The sequence below is a fragment of the Electrona antarctica genome (genome assembly GCF_951216825.1).
Source record: "Electrona antarctica genome assembly, chromosome: 5".
In the NCBI taxonomy this organism is placed as follows: Eukaryota; Metazoa; Chordata; class Actinopteri; order Myctophiformes; family Myctophidae; genus Electrona; species Electrona antarctica.
Genome location: NC_136810.1, coordinates 46,390,328 through 46,410,946, shown reverse-complemented (window position 1 = coordinate 46,410,946; position 20,619 = coordinate 46,390,328). Strand labels below are relative to the sequence as shown.

The window sequence follows — 20,619 nt, the reverse complement described above, 5'->3', positions numbered from 1 at the left end:
ACAAGTGAAAACCTTATACTGTATATGTAAAATGTATTATACTTTCTCCCCCCCCCAGTATTAGTATTATTTTAAGTGCAGCATATTTCCAATACAGGATTGAGAGACAATCACTTAAAACATGCAGGTAACATATTTTATTAGAGTAACTTCTAGTCTAGAACACATTTATATCCGACTCACGGCCTGTATCACATACCTTACTTCCACATATCAAATTGTAGCACCTGTTTTGCTTGCACACTGACAAAATATATCGTTATGTCACGTGGTTGGAGCCATCATTAAAAATGATGAAGATCGATTCCCTTATTCAATGAAATGTCCCTTGCGTGTACCTGACGAAGACCCATAAGGGGTCGAAGCATTGTCATCCTTCTAAATAAAATTCTTGTGGGAGCTACAAAACAGTGTGCGGACTACATCTCCTTCTCCTGTACGTATCTTTTTGTCCAGCACCTGAAAGTTTTTTAGAGATGTGCGTACTTTCTTTTGGATTCATGTCCCTTGCGTGTAACAATGAAACTTGAAGGAAGACAAGATCACAGGAATCGGATTCCCGCTCCAAACTGGACCCCATCAGATATTCTGTAAAGATAAGAGGGAAATATGATGCCATTTACATCCAAAAAGAAGAGAGAAAAATAATCTATTCAGGGATCATAAATGACCACTGCAAAACTGGGTCTCAGTGGGAGAGACCTATGTACTCACTGATGCTAGGTTGGTTCACCCAAAATTAAAGTGCAAAAAAACAACAAATAAAAATACTCATGTCACATTTGGCAATTGTTGTTTATTTTATAGTATGTGTCTCTTGTTTCATGTACACTGTACATGAAACAAGAGACATTGTACAGACATTGTACAGTATGTCTGGAGTGTACAGTATGTCTGGAGTATACTGTAGGTGATGTATGCTGCACATATAATACGGTTGATTCTCCAACACTGTCCCACCAGAGAGAAATAGTTTTGCTTGGGGAAAACATTTGAAGAGTAACATAAAAGTAACGTAAATGTTAGCGTCTGTGAAATTCTCCTTTAAGAAGCATCAGACCATACTTGAAGTTCACTTTTATTCTGGAAATGTCTGCATTTCAGGATGTATTCCACCAGATGGAGCTACACAGCACTGATTCTACCCACTTCAGTCTGGGCACAGTTCAGCCTTTTACCATTTACACTTGCAAAACTGATTAAATGGTACCATTCATAATAATGATAAAAACATGCATGTTTATACAATTATTATATAATTATATATGAAAAGGCAGTTGATTGGTGACATGGAATACAATTTACGATAATGCAAAAATAATTGCTATTAGACAAGTACCTGTCTCCACTCTGGACTCCCATAGGAATGCAGTAGTTCAGTTCTAGTCGAGCGATGTTCCCCAGACGCAGCACGATGCCTGCCCCATACGACCAGCGGATAGACTCTGCCAGCTTCTGCAGGTGAGCCTGCGGGCCCTCTCCTGGAAGAAGGTAATCGCACGCACACACGCACGCACACGCGCACGCGCACACACACACACTTTTACTCAAGTACATTTTGAATACCAGACTTTTACTTCTAACAGTAGTTCTACATTGCAGTATTGATACTTTTTCCACCACTGTCTATAATGAACACTAACTTTACTTCCTGAGCTTTGTCTACCTGTACTCTACCATTAGCCTACTGGGTCGCATGCTAAAACGTTTGGGTCCCACTGTTTTAGTGGGTATTGTCGTTTCAGAGTGATTCTGATACCCACCGTAGTTGAGGTTGCACAGATTCCCGGCGTTGAGGAAGAAGTGTGTTCTGAAGAGGTCACCAAAGCCACCCCGTCCCGGCCTGAAGGGAAGAGGGGCCCAGTATGCCTCTCCTCCAAGGTAGTCACCTGCCAGACCAGTAATACCAGCACAGAACACCACAGGTCAGTAGGCCTATAGTGGTCCTGTACAGAAGGGCAATGGCTAACAGCACCAACGCTTGACACTAGGGATAGATAGAGCTTTCACTCCCTGTACTTCAATGGACAGCAGAAGCCACAGACCCCCGTTTGATTCCATTTGTTATTTCAGGGACCCAAATCTACAATGTCAAAACGTTTTACAATCAAAACATTTTGAAAACATGCTTATTTTTTTATTTGAAAATGTGCCCAAAATATGGATGCCATATGGTTAAACTATTCAATTACTGTATGTTAAGAAGACCTCTGTGTGCTGAACAACAAAGATTTTCTTATTTGCTATCCAGGAAACAGAGCTGAAGTCTACAGTATATGGGTTGTTAGAGTCACTGTTTTCCTCATTGTCTGTCAGATACATTAGCAGGAGGCTTTGGGCCTGTACTGTGTAATATATAAAGCTCAAGCCAAAGAAATGTCTCACCATCGCTTTGTGGACCCATACTGTACATACTGAACCCTCTGATGCTGGTAGGACCCCCAAGATAGAACCTAGTACACACACACACACACACACACACACACACACACACACACACACACACACACACACACACACACACACACACACACACACACACACACACACACACACACACACACACACACACACACACACACACACACACACACACACACACACACACACACACACACACACAGACACACAGAAATAGACACACATCACGGGGCGGAAGTGGCTCAGGTGTAGAGTGGCCGGTATTGCAGCTGGATGGGAACCGTGGGTTTCCCAGTTTGATCCCAGGCTCCCCCAGAGTTGGTGTCGAAGTGTCCTTGAGCGAGACGCTGATTCTGAACCCCTAATTTGCTCCTGATGTGCAGGTTGGTGCCTTGCATAGTGACCGTATTGAAACCACATGCCTCCTCTGATGGAATGGAATCACTTGCCGTTTCTTTTCACCTCATAGGAACACCCTATTCCTATTCCTCGTACTTCAACACCCCTGTTAACAGGCACCGTTGACAAACCTGTAGGACTTGCTAGAGTAGGGACAAAGAAAGCTCTTGCTGTCTGGCTTCCCTCCTGTGAACAAGATCAACTGTGCTTGTTGAAACACTCGGCCAGGTCGTAGATATCGCGGCGGATTTAAACCCCTAATTTTCACAGTGGTGCTCAGGAACTTTACCCATGTGACAGCCAACCGCCCCAATGTTTTATTCTAATTGATGAATGTGTATAATATAGTTATATTTGTAGTTAGATACGTCCCAGGTGCATTGTTGCATTCATGCAATATATTTTTGTTTTAGTTGTTCTATTTACAGTGACTCATAGGAATAGACTACATGACAACCAGGAATAGTCTGGTGACCACCGGAGAGACTGGTGACAGCCGGAATGTAGACGGCAGTGGCACCCGGGAGCAGTTTGGGTTGGCGCTCCAGCCTGTGTCTTCCGCGAGGAGGAAGCCCAACAAACCCACGGTGAGGCCTTTAGGAGAGCCATTCAAGCCACAAGCGGAGCCTGCAGCACCACCATATCTACCAGAACCATTGCGTTGCGTCTCGAGAATCCACCACTCCTGAATGACGTGCCTGGTGCTGGGTGTAACGCACAGGTCCTGGACCTGGTCAGAGCAGGAATGGACCTGGTGAGACATAGGAGGGGCCCGGACAGGAGTCTAGTCCGTCCACGCGCCAGTTCCTCTCAATCCCAGTTCCGGCAGAGTAGTTCCGGAGCATCGGATTGTGTGGCCCTGGTGTTTCCCTAATGGGACTGATCGAGGGTAGCTACTGGGACGTACTGGGATTTGATCACTCCCGGCTGGGTCACCTGAGTGAGAGGTATGATGTTGCGAGACCGGAAACCCTGATGACCATAGGATACATCACTGAGGATACGTCCCAGGTGCATCCATGCGATATATATATTTTATATACGGTACCACAATATATCAGCACAGTTACAGACAGACATACAACACAATAAGAAAAAGAAACAAAGATTTGTTTGTGTAGTTTCATGTAGACTAGAGCTTCATGTCCTGGAGATCACCTAACATCATGTAAATATGTTTAATATGAGCTATTTCTAACTTCATGTGAATACTGTCTTTACTTTGTTCCATATTATAAAATGAAAAGTAGTGATGCACCGAATATTCGGCCGCAGAAAATATTCGGCAGAAAATGGCTAAAAAGGCATTTTTTTACAATAGAAACGCTGGCACCTGGTCTGCATTTCTATTGTAATGTACTGGCATGGATTGTGTTAATGCATTCAAAAGAGCTGAATAAATGTTTTATGGACCCATAATAGTGATTATTATTTAAGTTAAGTTTTGCCATAACCATTTCTTTTGCCATAAATCAGGTAGCTTTAAGGTACGGCCATGACAGCAATGGTAGGAAAAAAGATATATAATATTAATCATATTCGGATATTCGGTTTTCGGCCAACTGTTTCCTATATTCGGTTTCGGCCAAGAATTTCCCTTTCGGTGCATCCCTAATGAAAAGTTATGTTTGTGTTCGCTGATTAAATCATGTCAAGATGTCTTCTTGGATTCACATGACTTTTGATGATTTGAAATTGATGAGCATTGTACTTTATTGCCTCGTTTTACCACCATTTATGGTATAAAATAATTGCATTGATTAATTGAACAACAAAAAAGAACAATGTTTTGTGATAATGATGTAGCCTTTAAAAACATAACCAATGAGCATGATATAAACAAACTCGCAAATAGGGGCCAAGAGAAACATTTAAATATTCGGTTGGACGGTATATATTCAATAACGTTATGTACAGTACCTGTCTGCTATGCTCGTTGGCCTCTCACCGATCGGCAACAGCACCCCTCCCCACATCGAGGCAGACAAGACCTGAAAGATGAAGGAAAATGTAGGAAAAGGTCAACAGTAGAAAACTGACAGAGAATGATGGACATTCATGAATGGACAGGAATATGTTGCTTGATATTGGTGTATACAGTATGAACCACTGTGACTGTAATTTTGTGTTAATCTGAAAATAAAAATTAAGTTAAAAAAAAGACAGTGTAGGAGAGACTGTCTCAGCGGGAGACTGTAGGGGAGACATACATTATAGGACAGCTGCCACTGGCAGAGAGACAGACAAGTGTTAACCTGTTTGACAAAAATTACATATTTTCAAATGAAGGGTTAACTCATATCGTCATTTTTTTCAGTTTTTTTCTATATTTCTTCTTCCAGTTGGTTACAGAAACACTGGTCTCAAGTACTAAATCATAATTTTTATTTTTCTATTTTCTTTTCACTCAGCCCTGTTGCAGTGCGGGAATTTAGATCCCATAGCCTGAGAAGACAGGAGGGTCAGCTGAACCAGAGCCTTAGAAAAAACAGAGTTCTGCAAACTCCGTTGACTTCATGGGGCCTGCGTAATGGCGGCATGTAGCGCTACTGGGGACGCCGATTAGGGACAGTTTGTGCGCCGGATGTTGACAGACTGCATGGCTCCGTCTTTTTGGCAAATCTAGAACTTCCTGTTTGAGAGCTAGCAAATTTAACAACTTTTTTACGTTATTTAATTACTTATTTTTACACAGAAACATAATGTGTGTCTTCACCATAACTGTAATGTAATAATAATACTAATAATGTAATGTAATAATTATTTAATTTACGACGCTTTATTCTGAAAGCAACCGGATGTCTTAAATTTGCTAGCTCTCAAACAGGAAGTTCTAGGTTTGCTAAAAAGACGGAGCCATGCAGTCTGTCAACATCCGGCGCACAAACTGTCCCTAATCAGGCTCTCCATGAGAGCGCAGCTGTGCGCCCGAGCGCTTCCGGGATCACGTGACCGGGCTGTTCCGTGCCCCCTCAATAACGCAACTCTTCTATTATATGGCTCTGAGCTGAACATGTTTCAATCAGTGAACAACCTTCCCCCACCACCCACAATGATGTGATTGGCTGAGGAAGCACCTGTAGCCCCGCCCTGTTTCACAAGGAGATACATCTTGATATGGTTGCGAAGGCTGAAATGGACTGGACTGAATTCAATGTAATTGAGAATAATTAACGGAATATAACTAAATTGCACTAAACGGAACATATAACTTTACATTATTATGGAGTATCTCACCGAGTCCCAGAACAGACTTTTGTTGAGTTGGATCTCAAAGTCCTCCTTCACGAAACTGGCATCGCCCCCGGTGTAACCGGCCAACTCCTACACAACACACACAATATAACAACATAAACATGGAACACACACACACAATGTCACTACACTAAACACAACCAAACGGAGTTGGAATCAATAAAATCCTCATCTCTACTATTGGTACTTTTTTTCCAAACACAAAAACGTATTTGTGTCAGTGAACACAAATAGTATTATGGCCTGGGTAGTAAACGTAAACGAACCTGGTGGATCTTTAGCAGGCCTCCATTCCTGGGCATAATGGAGGAGTTTCTGGTGTCAATAACCATAGCATGCTGGGAGAGAAGATAATTAGAAAATTCAACACATTCAAAAAACTATATATTTCTACTTGTTAGTCGTCTTTTAACAATAACAACAACATTGGTATATACAGTATTCACTAATGAAAACTAACAAAGTTGTCATTGTGCTGCTACTGATAGAAATTATGTTAATATGCTTTCACCCCTTCACCAAATGCACCTAGAGGTGTGCATAGTTGGGTCTTGTGGCTTAACCCATTTTGGGCGGGAACCCCTTTTGGTGTTTTAAGCGTAATGTTATACTTTAGCTATTGAAAAATAGCAGATCTACAAGCTCATAGCGCGGCACACGCTTGTAGGTCTGCTATTTTTGAAAAATCGTGAAAATGTAGTGCAAATCTTGGAATATATATTATTTTAGAGCCAACGTTTTTAACTCAAATCTTTGCTTCTGGGGGGGGGGTCCCTGGAACAACATATTTTCAGATTGGGGTCGGCGGCCAATTACATATATTTTTGGGGCTCCTTGACATGAAAAAGGTTGAGAACCACTGACATAGAAAGGTTTGTGAGACAATGTCTTCAGAATACAGTACAGTACCGAGAGTGAGGACTTGAGAGAGTGACCACTCTCCTCCCGGACAGCGAAGGATGCTGTACGAGCCAGACAGCCCAGTTCTCTCCACACACCCTCCCACTTCAACGTCTGACTGGTTTTCCACAGTGGGAACTGGTGGAACAGAAATACAAATTATATCATTGGATTCAGTTTGTGTCATACAATACTGAAATAAATTCCGGCTATGCTTTGTTAAAGTTACGGTATCATTGCATTTTTATGCATTTTAAAATGCATACCGATTTGAAAAGTTTATCCAAAAACATTCCCTGGAGAATCACAAAATTCAATCACCCATGAGTTACTCATTTATGTTTGGCCAACATTGACTCACCTTGGAAAGAATGCAAACAAAAGCAAAGTCTAATAATGAAGACATTCTTGGAAATAGACTGTATTGAAGCTGGTATAGACCAGCTTCAATACAGTCTTCAATACAGTCTATTCACAGCTTCTGACATATATCATGCAGTTTCCCAATAAAGTCTCTATTCTAGACCTTTAATTCAGGGTGGGAACCCCTTTTGGTGTTTTAAGCATTATGTTCTACTTTAGCAATAGCTATTGAAAAATAGCAAATCTACAAGCTCATAGCACGGCACCGAGTGCCGTGCTACGAGCTTGTAGATCTGCTATTTTTTTTTAAATGTGAAAATTTGGTGCAAATCTTTGAATATAGTCCTTGAAAACGTTAGGATTTAGAAAGCATTTGTAGAATCTTCAAGAGGTCATTTAAAGGGATATTTCACTTTCAAACATTTTTGTAACTTCAAACTCTACTTTAACCATGTTAGAATCATTGAAAACACCCGTCCTTGGTTCTAGTGACTGATATTGTCTTAACAGTTTCCCTGCTTTAAATTGATTGATGAAACGATATGCCCTGCTTAATACGACATCCCCGCTATTTGTTTTATGTGTCTAAATCGCCCTATTTTAATAATTAAAAAGAAAGTCCGTCTTTGCCGCGGAGCTGGTGGAAGGAGCTAACTGTTGTGGTCGAAACCGGAAATCGACTGGGCTGGGCTGCTAGGGCTTCTGGGAAATTGAGTCCAATGCAAGTGAACGGAAGACACGGCCTCATGGAATGTGGTTTTATGCACCCGGCTTGTGGCGTACCAAGATGGCGGGTGGTGCGATTGATCGCAAGACACCAGGGAACCTATTTTAGGCGGATTTTCGCCAATCAAAAGCCCAGATACTTCAGCGTATGATCTAAAGGTAATAAAACAATCTAGGCAGCGTAGAATATTTGATTAAAATGCGGGTAAATCGTATTATGTAGTCAAACTGTTTTAATGCGTTAGGGGGCTGTGTTTTTGAGTGGTGCAACCACTCCAAGGAACAGCAATGTCCCTATGTCCATCCCTATGTATGGTAGGGTACCAGTAGGGGCAAAAGTGGCGCTGCTGTCTGTTCTAGAAACAGAAAGAGAGATAGTGTTGCACTGTTGCCTGCTAATTACAATGTGGAGTTTGCATGAGAGAGAGAGAGAGAGAGACAGCCTGGGCACACTTGAACTTCCATGCGCGGCCAAAGGAAGCTGTGTTTTGCGTCATTTCCGAGTTTTTAGACAGCTGGTGGATGGAAATGAAGCTCCACCCATGCGGTAGAATGCCGCTGGGGCAAGCTTTTCCGGGAATCTGGCCGACGCGGCAATCTGCCACGTGAGTGGAGCTTCATTTCCATCCACCAGCTGTCTAAAAAAACGGAAATGACGCAAAACACAGCTTCTTCTGTCCGCGCATGGAATCTAAAGTGTGCTCAGCCTCAGACCCAGTGAGAGAGAGGTGTCTGCTAATTTCCCCCACACAGTAACTCTGTCATTTCTCGACCGTTTCGGACGTGGGCGGCTTCCCCACCGGGGAACCCCCACACGGAGTTGCACCACTCAGTTCACACGGGTGTTGAACTGAGGTTTTCTTTAACCTTTTTATATAGGCCTTTTTTTAAGGTTTATTTTATTTGAAAGTGAAATATCTTGCCACACTAATTGAAAGCTGTGCGCCCGTTTATACGTTCGGTTCCCCTTTGTTCGCCTTCTCCTACCAAACCGCACTGTTTGCACACATCTCTCCATGCACAATACCTACTGCATGCCTGTCCAGACATAACACACTATGTTGCATCCATGCAACTGTCATAACTACTGTACAGTTTGCATTTGCATGGAATACCTGTCTCTTGCGCAACATTTCACAGTGATGCAAATTACATCACATCTTAGGCCAAACCCCCTTCCACTGCGCGCGCACACACACACACACACACACACACACACACACACACACACACACACACACACACACACACACACACACACACACACACACACACACACACACACACACACACACACACACAGTACGGTACATTACAGCACAGTATGGTACAGTACAGTACAGTATTGTACAATACAGTACAGCACAGTATGGTACACTACGGCACAGTACAGTACGGTACAGTATTGTACAGTACAGTATGGTACAAAGTAGTCTGCTACAGTACAGTACAGTACAGTACAGTACAGTACAGTACAGTACAGTACAGTACAGTACAGTACAGTACAGTACAGTACAGTACAGTACAGTACAGTACAGTACAGTGGCCACCTGGATGGCGTGGCGTGGCACTAGAGTCGAATTCTAGTCCCTTTAATAAGTTACTTCTTTATTGTGAAAGAGAGACGAAGAAGAAAACAGCAGAATGATTAAACAAAAGGTGAACAACCAGTGTCAGGGATGGAGGAAAGTATTTACGGTAATTTCTGTGGAGACACCTCGATCTGTCTCTCTCAGGGAACTCCATGGAAACTGGCCTGTGACTTTGTACAAGTTGATTGAGAAACTGTTGCAGATGAACAGAAAATACAATGTTACTAAAGTAGAGAAAAGCATTTCCTTCATATCACCGCTGTCAGAATAAATTGTTGAGAAAGTTCACTTTTATTGCATTTAAAAAGCAGCCTAATATTCACGTCAATGACTTTTGGAGTAGAGACTGACTGTATGTGCGCAATGATATAGATGCATGCTTTGTTCGTGTTCATTCTGTTCTTATCTTTGTTTCCATATCTGCTAGGGATGTCATATATCCGCTTTTTATACTGTATATATTTATCTGTGTCTATTTAATAAACTAGAATGTATACGTGATACGTTCTCTGTGTACGCGACTCAGCTGATGATCCTCACCCACCAGCAGTGGAGATTTTAGGGGGTGGGGGGGTAGGGGGCACGTTCCCCCCCTGGTGGCAAAAAAGAAATATATATATATATATATATTTATTATTATTTTTGTCAATTGTAACTTTATACTCATTTATATTTTTCATTTCATTCATGTTTGTAATGAACAGTTCTGCACTTAGTTTGGACTTGATATGTTGTAGGTAGTTTTATGGAACTCAACCATCATTACATAGCTTAAAACAATGCAAACCTTCAAGTACGTTTTTTTCTCTGCAAGAGGACCTACTGTATAACTAAGTATAACTTGTGGTGGAGTAGTCATGCCTTACTTGCGCTCAAAATGTCCAGGTTGGGGTTTGAAGAAAGACAGACCATAAGACGTCTCTTTGGTGCCATAGGAGCACTGGAAGGTGAGTTTCTCTGCACGGCCTAACATGTTGGGGAGCTTCAACCCTAGTACCTGTAAATGTGGAACGAAATCATTTCATCAATATGTATTTATTACAATAAAGATACTAGAGGGAAAAACGAACTGTCCACTCCAGCATTAGAAGGACGATATATCAGTCACCAGAACCAGGGAAGTGTTCTAAATTGATATGAATATATCAAATATATCGAATCAATTAACTGTCAGAGCAGATGTTAAAATGACCGCGGCCCGAAGTGTTTTAAAGTGAAAGAAGGTGTAGGAGAAGGGGTGCCATGGGTAGAACTAGAATAAGAAGTAGAGAATTAAAATACAACATAGGGTGGTCTTTCCATAGCAGTTAAGAATAATTTATGGAATAATGTAGCTGACACTCACACATAGGCAACACTACAGGCTACATTTTATATTTTGAATTTGCTCTTCTAGTTTATTTGTCCTGGCCTGACAGCCAATGTTCTGATTGAGGTTCCTGAAGTAATCATGTATCTTACATAGAAAACTCTCTAGAAAACAATCACAATTAAATTAACAGAGAAATTAACCAAGTCTGCCATCACGAACTTCAGAACAAGCTGAGGCATATCTGATAGTTGACGTTTGTATAGCAGTAAATAAATGGTAAATGGTGCATTTATATAGCGCTTTTAGATTTATCCAAGGCTCTGGAGTCTTTACATAGATGTGCATTACATTCACCCATTCACACACAAATTCATACACCGGTGGCGGAGGAAACCACGCAAGGCACCAAGCTGCACATCGGAAGCAATTAGGGGTTCAGAGTCTTGCTCAAGGACACTTCGACACTAACTCTGGGGGAGCCCGGGATTGAACTGGGAACCTCGCAAGTCCATCCAGCCGCTCTACCGGCCACTCTACCCCTGAGCTACTGCCGCCCCAGGTCAGTGACCATGCTTCCTGGTTGTAGATGAGGTCTGTATCGTCGGTGTAATGGATGAGACTGAGTGACCATGCTTCCTTCATATGTGATAGCTGAGGTCTGTATAGCAGGTGTTGTGGTACTGACCATGCTTCCTTCATTGTTTCCGACCATGGTGTTGTAGCTGCCGGTCATCCGCCTCAACTCTGTCACCTCAAACGTGACATCTAGACCGTTGGGAAGAGCGTCCGCACCTACAGGGGCAAAACATGTTCTGGCTTATTTATGGATCTCTAAATGCAACAAAAGGATTCATTTTATCATATAAATACTGTAAGTATATTTCCCCAGATGTATCAGTAGGTGGAGATCTCTGGCGATTTTTTTAAATTATATATCGTATATATACGATATATATATATATATACGATATATCATTTTTTTTAAATCGCCAGAGATCTCCACCTACTGATACATCTGAGGAAATATAAATTCATTGAATGGGCTTAGACGCTGGAGAAATTCAGTGGTAACAAACCTACGTCACTGCTTTGAAAACCAATCTTGGACACCATCATATTAAATATGAAGGATCCTTCTTAAAATCTAAGAATAGTTTCGGCACAGTTTTAGCCCATTCACTGTATTTAGATGTCCCCAAACGCACAGATCTCTGATCGTCTGGCAATGTAGTTTATTTTTTCGTGTTGATTTGTTGAAACATAATTTCGTAATTATCCGAAACCACGGCTATCGATTATTCAATTGATCAAACAATGTATCAATACTTGCAACCCTAACAATGTATAGGAATTAAAAATCACATATTACATCAAAGACATTTGACTATGTACTATGTAGTGTACTAAGTTGAGTAAGTTCTAATGTAAACCATGATGTATGTGACAGCACCTTGTGAGGTGTCGATGACAACTTCTACTTTTCTGAAGATGCCGAGACGTAGCAGCTTCTGTCTGGCTTCATGGGAGGTCCTCATGACCTAATAACACATGAGAGAACCACATATTAGGACTGCTGGTGGGAACACACTCCAACACAACAGCTGTTTTAGTAGAAATGTACTGAGAAGCACATTTCCCAATTATTATTTTTTTTATCCCACGATTTTTCAACCCATTTTTTTCCAGTGTCAATTATCTAATGTAATCCTGGGCTCTACACTTCCTCTGCCAACCTGGGGGGGCAGCGGACTGACATCATGAGTCCAAGCGGCTTCTTTTCACCTGCCAGGGGGGAATTTCCCCAGCCAGTAGCGAGTGGAAGGAACACGTTATTCTGACCGGTTCCTTTCCCCTCCATCAGGTGCCAGGGGGAGGTAGTTTAGAGACCAGGACTACTGCATGTTTTTTGTGAGGGTACCTACCCTAGGAGAACATGCAAACTCCACACAGAAAGGCCCTTTCGCCAACCCCGCCTCGGGTATGGGATGACGCAGCGGGAATCGAACCCAGGACCTTCTAGCTGTGAGGCGACAGCACTAACGACTGTGCCACGGTGCCCCCACATTTCCCAATTTTAACAAATTGTCTTGAGTTTCAGGACTAAGAAATGCAAGCAATTAAACATGAATGCAGAAAGGTTTACAACTGACAGCAACTTCTTCAAATAATACTCACGTCAATTAGGTTTTTTGCTCTGAAGACTCCAGCAATTTCATAGGTTAACAGGTCATCCTTGGTTCTCGATAGGCCGTCTATATGTACACGTTGAACCACAACCTGAAAAGAATTAGGCAGCAGCAAATGAGCAGTTGTTTCTCAAAAACAGCGTTGTCTAAACAGATTGTTGTCCACTGCCTTTGTTGTAAATAAAATAAAGTAAAGTAAAGTAAAGTAAAGTAAAGTAAAGTAAAGTAAAGTAAAGTAAAGTAAAGTAAAGTAAAATAAAATAAAACGATATATGCTAAACTATTTTAAATGATGCAGAACTAGGCAAATCCTTACATTCTTGTTTTCCAGAACCTCTTGCTTTGACTCCAGTTCCATCTCTGGTACCTCAATGTCATCGGCTTGGACACCCAGCTCAGGCCCTCGCATGGGCAGAGGGTCTAGGCTCTGTCGCACAGGTCAACATCAACAAGTAAAAGGTTATATTTCAATACTTACGTTACCATGTTACTAGCCTGGAATCGATTTGTTTTCCTTCTTTCTGACTACATAATTGGTGAAGTTAGGAAATGCAAGTCAAATAGCACCCTGGCCAGACTGAGAAGCGAGTGAGAAACAAATCCACAGAACGTAGCGAATCAGTCTGGATTCCAGGCTACCATGATATTCCCATAACATGCAACATACTCTTTGTATTACAGAAGTGTGAGGAGAGGACCTCTCAGCTAGGGCTGTCACGATTACTTCATTTTACACTCTCAGACAAGAGTTAAAGATCTATAAGGGTCCATTTGGTTACCAACTCTCAATCATTTAGCTGGGGACCACCCGGAACCCCCTCAAGGACCATTGGTGGTAGCCTGGTGCGGCCAGACTCATAGCGAGGATTCACTGACCCCGAAGCGTCAGTGAATCCTCGCTATGAGTCTGGCCGCGCCAGGCTACATTGGTGGTCCCTGGACCACTGGTTGAAAACCAGTAATCTAGCTAACTCATAGCCCAAAATCAATTCTGTATAAGTAGTCATGAGAATCATGTTTATTATCATATGCTGTGCCTATGGCTGATTATACTGTAAGTTTATTCTTGGTTGATTTATTTTTCATCATGTAGCCTACCTACAGTACCATTAATTTATTTTCATATTTTACTTTTTCATTATTCCTATATTTTTGCATTCATTAAAAAATCTCAGTAGCAAAGGCCCAGTCATGTATACTTACTTTCTGTTGAAATGCATAACAATCCCCCACAGCCTTCAAAACAGCTGTATAGTAGGCTATAGCTTAGTACCACCCATATCTGTTATGTTTGCAAGTACTTATTATGAAAAGTTAAACACAGCCTATGTTTCTGTATACATTATGACAAGACATAGTAACCTGTGTACATCACCCCCAAATATTCTCGATCTTTTTTTAACCCTACTTTATGGCATAAATAAATCATTCCCATTCTACAGTGAATTAGATTTTGTGCTTGCTCACAATCAAATCACATGATAAATAGTATCAAAATTAAATATTTCACAAAGAAAGAAAAATGAGTCTGAGTGATTATTAATCTATTTACAGAAATAAATATGTCAATGTTACAAACTAAGCCTACTGGACTTTATAGCCTATTGTATAGATAGATAAGAATATATACATATTCATAACTTCAAAATATGACTCCGTTTTGAGGATTATGACTCAGTGGTCCATGCTCATAGGATAGGGCCTCTGAGGAGGTTTGACAGCAGTAACATTAGCCCTGTTACACTAGTGTAAATAGGTCATGCGTCCATGATCCATTCATGTAATAAATGTGACGTAAATGTCCTTACCCTGGCATGTACGGTACCCATTCTTAGCGCTAGAGCACGACGCCCAGCGAAATATACCAGATATATTTGGTTTATTGGAGAACTTAAATCAAATGTACAAGTCCGTCCGACGAGGGCACTTTATATTTGCAGGCGGGTGCCGCCATGACACTCTTTGACCACGCCCCCTTTCCTATTATTATTTTTTTCTCCCCTCCCTTCTTCTTCTCTTCCTGCTTCTGCTTCTGTTTCTTCTTCTTGAGCCACCTACTGTCCAGGAGTGCATATTTGCAAGGCTGGCTTTACAGTTACATCAGTTGTTAACTTGTTCCTCATCAAACCTTTTAATTTCAAGCCAATTAAGGACTCCCATAACTCAAGACGTATTGCAATTGTCTGTATGGAACCCCCTCAAGGAACCCTGGTTCCCACTTAGCCCTGGTCCAGAGTCAGACCAGAACTCACTAACGCTCTAACCAGGGCTAGTTCCCATGCACTGAACCACTGCATTAGCCATTACTTCAAACTTTATTGGTTGGTTATCAGCCTGCCTAACTTTTCTAATCCTGATTAAGAAATGGCCTTACATCGTATATTCACCCCATAGTATTAAATGCTGCAATTTATTATAAATTATAATTTATTATACATAGAGAGTTGAGTTGAAATATACTCCTGCAAGTCCAAAATCATAATCCATAAAATTGATTGATTGAATACTTTATTTATTAACAGTTTGCGAAGGAGAGTAGGCCTACAGACAGTTCAATACAAGGTCTGTTTTAAAAGGATTTAAACCCAATAAAGCACTATGGCTTGTTTAGCTCAATCTTCCTCTCTGTAGGATACTCATGGTGTCAAAGATAACAAAAATGACATGCATATTACAAATAACAAATTACATGCAATATGCCTACTTTGCTTTTGCTCACTGTATTTTATTATAATAATTGATTGTACTTTTAATCTATTGTCTATGCAAATGTTTATTTTTTTTATTTGTGCCTCTTAGTCTCACAATGCCTGATGAGAATTATATTAATGTGGGGCTGTAATCTGTAAAATAAAAAAATATATATTTGATTTTACAGACAAGAGCCCAAACCTTTTCATTCAGAAATATTTTACTGATGTAAATAGTGATAAAGATAATATACATTTGTTTAGCATACAAACAAACAAACAAACAAACAAACAAACAAACAGGACAATTAAGATTGAAAATAAGTGTCTGAACTTCTCTGTAGGCCTTTTCTCCTGCAAGAAAAGAGAGACAGAACATGACATTCCTCCTTACTGTATTTGTATTGTATTGCGTTCAATATTACCCTCCCACCCCCCACCACGCAAACCAAATGGACCGATGATGGTCTATTTGGTTACATTTATGATTTGTCCCCTTTATTGTATTTAAAAATAATTAACCCATCACAACTGGAAAGCATCTGCATGCATGGGTAATTTTACATTTTTAGATTTCAGAAAACAAAAAGTAGCAGATCTAAAAGCTCACAGAGCGTCACTTCATGTGGCGCTGCGAGCTTGTGTAACGCCCGGGAACATCTTAACCACTAGACCAAAGGGATATCCCTATGGACCAGGGGAGATATTAGACCTTTGAGGCCATCAGGCAGGGGCTCTGAGCCACACTGCTACACTCACCCCCCTTTTGACCTCCTCCCACGGGGAAACCCGATCCGGGTCACGGCACCAATGTAACGCCCGACATTTGAACTCGGGCCTCCCGCGTGAAAGTCCAACATCTTAACCACTAGACCAAAGGGATATCCCTATGGACCGGGGGAGATATTAGACCTTTGAGGCCATCAGGCAGGGGCTCTGAGCCACACTGCTACACTTGCACATCTGCTGTTTTTTTTGTGTGTTTAGATTTTTCTTTAACACAAATCTTCTCATCACAATTATTTTACAGAAGCCTATAGAGCGTCGCAGTCCCGCCCCCTACCAGGGCCCAGGAAATTATTCCCCGTTCATTTTCCTCATAGACTTTTCAGAAAGTATTTATTTAAAGACGTTTACGCCGCGGACAAAGCCAACTCTTGTCGTGACAAATCATGAAAACAAACACAATTTTTCGGGCCAAACAAAGAATTAGAAAGTAGAAAAAAACGGCATGTTACAACACTTTTTTTGTTGTTTTTCTTCTTTGTAATTATTTGTTTGGTCCAAAATATTGTGTTTGTTGTCATGATTTGTCACGACTCGAGTTGGCTTCGTACGACGCTTAAAAGGTCTTTAAATAAATAAGTTTTGAAATGTCTATGGGAAAAATGCATTGGGATTCATTTCTTGGGCCTGGCGTCGTCATGAAAGGGGGCAGGACTGCGACGCTCTATAGGCCTCTCTAGAAGTCTGCAAATTATGACTATTATCTCTTACATACTGTAGCCTACTTCTTATACAAACGTCACAATTAATAGTGATGGTTTATTAATTTATTAATGAATACTATTTCTTAATAATGGATATTTAATTGTTTGGAAAAGAACAGAAATAAGAAATACATTGACAACATGGTGCTAGCATCTGACAAAGTGAAGAAGAAGAAAGACATGCGTACTGCATACGTACGCCTCTCTTTTGAAGGTCTCCCGGGATATCCTGTCTTCGCCTGCACCTTCAGGACACTTATCAATGTTTATATCTGCTATCCCCAGTGTGGTTAACGCTGCAGCGGAGAAAATTACATAGTTAGTGTCAGTGGTGGAAAGTAAATTTATCATAAAGGAGGGAAAACGGGAAGAAAAAAAACATATACAGTGAGGGGCAAAAAAGGTGGGCGATTCAGATTTTACGGGGCCGGTTTCGAATTGCAGCCCTTTGAGAGTGGTTTTGAAGGAGTCAAGGGATTCACATGTCTTAATGATAGTTGGGCGTTCCACATTTTTGTGGCATAGGAGCGAAATTAATTTAGTCCCTTGTTTGTGCCGAATCTGGGTTGCACATGGTTTGTTGAACTCCCTCTGGTGTTGTGGGTGTGGACTTCATTTAGACAGGATCTCTATCGAATCTTGTGGATCAGACCCATTGCAAGATGCTGTACTGTACTCTGTAGTCAACCCTAAGCCATTCCAGCCTGTCAAAGTGGGCAGGGGTGAGGTGGGTTCGGGGGGTGAGGCCCAGTAGTAGCCTGACCAGTTTGTTTTGGGAAATCTGGAGACACTATGGGGATAATTTATATTATGTATTATGTGACTCTCTAAAATGTGGTATGAATGAATTGTGATGTCTCTGGACATTGGGTGGCCACTGATTAGATTGGGTGGGGCCTGGCCTTTTTAAGAGGGGGACCTGCGACTGCACAGGAGTCAATGTAGGACTGCACAAGCAGCAGAGCAGACCTGTAGAGCCAACCAGGCCAGTGTATGTAAATACTTCCTTTTGTGTGCGTTTTCTTGGAACACCCATGTGCTGTGGACACTGAGAAAAATATTTTTTTACTATTTTTGAGTATTTTTGGAGAGCTGGTTCGAGTGCGTTCTGCACACACTACCTCGCACTGGGCAAAGTGTGACGTCATCAAGTAATAAGACTTGTAACAGATTTCGACATTGCTATTGCTGAAATGTGAGTAGCCTCTTTCCTCTGCTTACCTTCCTTGTATTGGACATATGTTATGCATTTTTGCTTTGTAGGGTCCAATATGCCAAATACAGAGTCCAGGTTGGACTCGTCAAAGAGACAGGGTGCATCCACAGCTTTCTGTTTAGATGTTTCCATCTGTTCCAACTGGTTAATGAGAAACTCTGTAGGATTCTCTGCAAAAAAACAACGGTGATAAAGGGTTACACTCTCTCTCTCTCTCCACACACACACACACACACACACACACACACACACACACACTACACACACACACACACACACACCGTTTGGCTCTATCATTGAAAGTGCGGAATGCGGATACCTTAGCAGTAGCCTACAATGCTAGTAAATTAATGTTAACGTGAAAAACTGACCTGGTCGATAAAAGAACAGCATACTGGTTAAATTGTCCATTAGTTCAACAATTTTGTGTTTTTCAAGATACACAGCAGCTTCTTTTTCTCTTGGCGTTGCCATGTTTGAAATGTAGTTTATAGTGGTTGCTAGGATACACGTCGGGTGTCGGACTTCCGGCTCATACATTCTAAATAAGAGACAGACCATGGATTTTCTCTAGCGACTGTTTTTTAGGGACTGAGGGAACGTATACAAATATGCATTAATTTAAGTTATTCATAGACTGTAGTAGCCCTGGTCTAGTGCTTACAGCGAGTCTCTCTCACTGTTTTTGATTGATTTATTAAAAGTTTGCAGAATTACAGTACATTTCAAGTACAAAGCATTACACTTGTTTACAATATGGCCCACCAATTTAAATTCATCAAAACAATTAGAGACGTACGAATATACACAACTATGTAGTCAAAACATGAAATCATCATTATGGTAAAATGGGAAAAGAAACATATGGGGAAAAGGGGTGGGTGGGGGATTCAGATTTTACGGGGGCCAGTTTCGAATTGCAGCCGTCCGTAGGTGCCGTTTGAGGGCGGTTTTGAAGGAGTCAAGGGATTTGCATGTCTTAATGACTGTTGGTAGGGCGTTCCACATTTTGGTGGCATAGGAGCGAAATGAATTTAGTCCCTTGTTTGTGCCGAATCTGGGTTGCACATGGTTTGTTAAACTCACTCTGGTGTTGTGGGTGTGGACTTCGTTGATATTAAGGAAGTATTTACACAGGTACATGGGTATTGGTGGTGTATCGAATCTTGTGGACCAGACCCATTGCAAGATGCTGTACTCCAGGGGTGTCAAACTGGTGATCAGTGGGCCGCATGCAGCCCAGGGAGAGGTCCAATGCGGCCCTCGAGATGATTTTCAAAAAGTAAACAACACTGCTACTCCCCCTCCCGCCCCGCTAATGGCCCTGCGGTAGACGGCTTTGTCTCTGCCCAGGTGCGGATTGCTCGTTAACAGTCTATTCAACTACTAGTTGAGTTGTTGTGGATTTCTCTCCTCACACTCTGATGCAGCAGGACATGGAGAGGCTAACCATAGTTGTTACAGATCAGTAGAGTTTAATTTCCCTTACCAAGTGAGGAATATAGTTTACTTACACACGATAGTCGAAGCAAAGAGATGCAAAGTGCAGATTTCATGATGGCTACATGTCAATTTGCCATTATGGATATTTTTGATAAAATAATGATTGCATTTTTAACTATTTGAGTGGTTTATTGGGTATTTCGGCTCATACATTCTAAATAAGAGACAGACCATGGATTTTCTCTAGCGACTGTTTTTTAGGGACTGAGGGAACGTATACAAATATGCATTAATTTAAGTTATTCATAGACTGTAGTAGCCCTGGTCTAGTGCTTACAGCGAGTCTCTCTCACTGTTTTTGATTGATTTATTAAAAGTTTGCAGAATTACAGTACATTTCAAGTACAAAGCATTACACTTGTTTACAATATGGCCCACCAATTTAAATTCATCAAAACAATTAGAGACGTACGAATATACACAACTATGTAGTCAAAACATGAAATCATCATTATGGTAAAATGGGAAAAGAAACATATGGGGAAAAGGGGTGGGTGGGGGATTCAGATTTTACGGGGGCCAGTTTCGAATTGCAGCCGTCCGTAGGTGCCGTTTGAGGGCGGTTT

General features: G+C 41.3%; 3 protein-coding genes across 5 annotated transcripts in view; 1 reads left to right on the top strand and 2 right to left on the bottom strand.

Annotated features, from left to right (window-relative positions):
• Positions 1 to 122: 122 nt before the first annotated feature.
• samm50 (SAMM50 sorting and assembly machinery component) lies at positions 123 to 15,144 on the bottom strand. Of its 2 annotated transcripts, none has more exons than XM_079501086.1 (15): positions 14,963 to 15,144; positions 13,471 to 13,581; positions 13,144 to 13,245; positions 12,419 to 12,506; positions 11,654 to 11,760; positions 10,523 to 10,653; positions 9,762 to 9,849; positions 6,985 to 7,113; positions 6,342 to 6,413; positions 6,058 to 6,144; positions 4,741 to 4,811; positions 2,386 to 2,453; positions 1,764 to 1,889; positions 1,340 to 1,481; positions 123 to 588 (listed from the first exon to the last, which is right to left on the bottom strand). In XM_079501086.1, exons 1-15 carry the CDS (start codon positions 14,981 to 14,983, stop codon positions 543 to 545), a joined length of 1,389 nt encoding a protein of 462 aa, XP_079357212.1. In that variant the 5' UTR covers positions 14,984 to 15,144; the 3' UTR covers positions 123 to 542. The 2 variants fall into 2 exon arrangements, with proteins under 2 accessions (XP_079357212.1, XP_079357211.1); XM_079501085.1 differs by having other exon boundaries at positions 1,764 to 1,900; positions 2,388 to 2,453.
• A 561-nt stretch (positions 15,145 to 15,705) lies between these two features.
• Positions 15,706 to 19,051, bottom strand: efcab10 (EF-hand calcium binding domain 10). Its single transcript, XM_079500967.1, has 4 exons — positions 18,922 to 19,051; positions 18,556 to 18,720; positions 17,534 to 17,630; positions 15,706 to 16,198 (listed from the first exon to the last, which is right to left on the bottom strand). The coding sequence occupies exons 1-4, from the start codon at positions 19,022 to 19,024 to the stop codon at positions 16,153 to 16,155; spliced, it is 411 nt and encodes a 136-aa protein (XP_079357093.1). The 5' UTR covers positions 19,025 to 19,051; the 3' UTR covers positions 15,706 to 16,152.
• LOC306923014 (G/T mismatch-specific thymine DNA glycosylase-like) overlaps positions 18,286 to 20,619 on the top strand; it is a 28,370-nt gene continuing 26,036 nt past the window's right edge. For both annotated transcript variants that reach the window (XM_079500961.1, XM_079500957.1), the window contains exon 1: positions 18,286 to 18,529. In XM_079500961.1, coding sequence (XP_079357087.1) covers positions 18,528 to 18,529 — 2 coding nt within the window. In that variant the 5' untranslated portion in view covers positions 18,286 to 18,527. The remainder of the gene's footprint in view (positions 18,530 to 20,619) is intronic.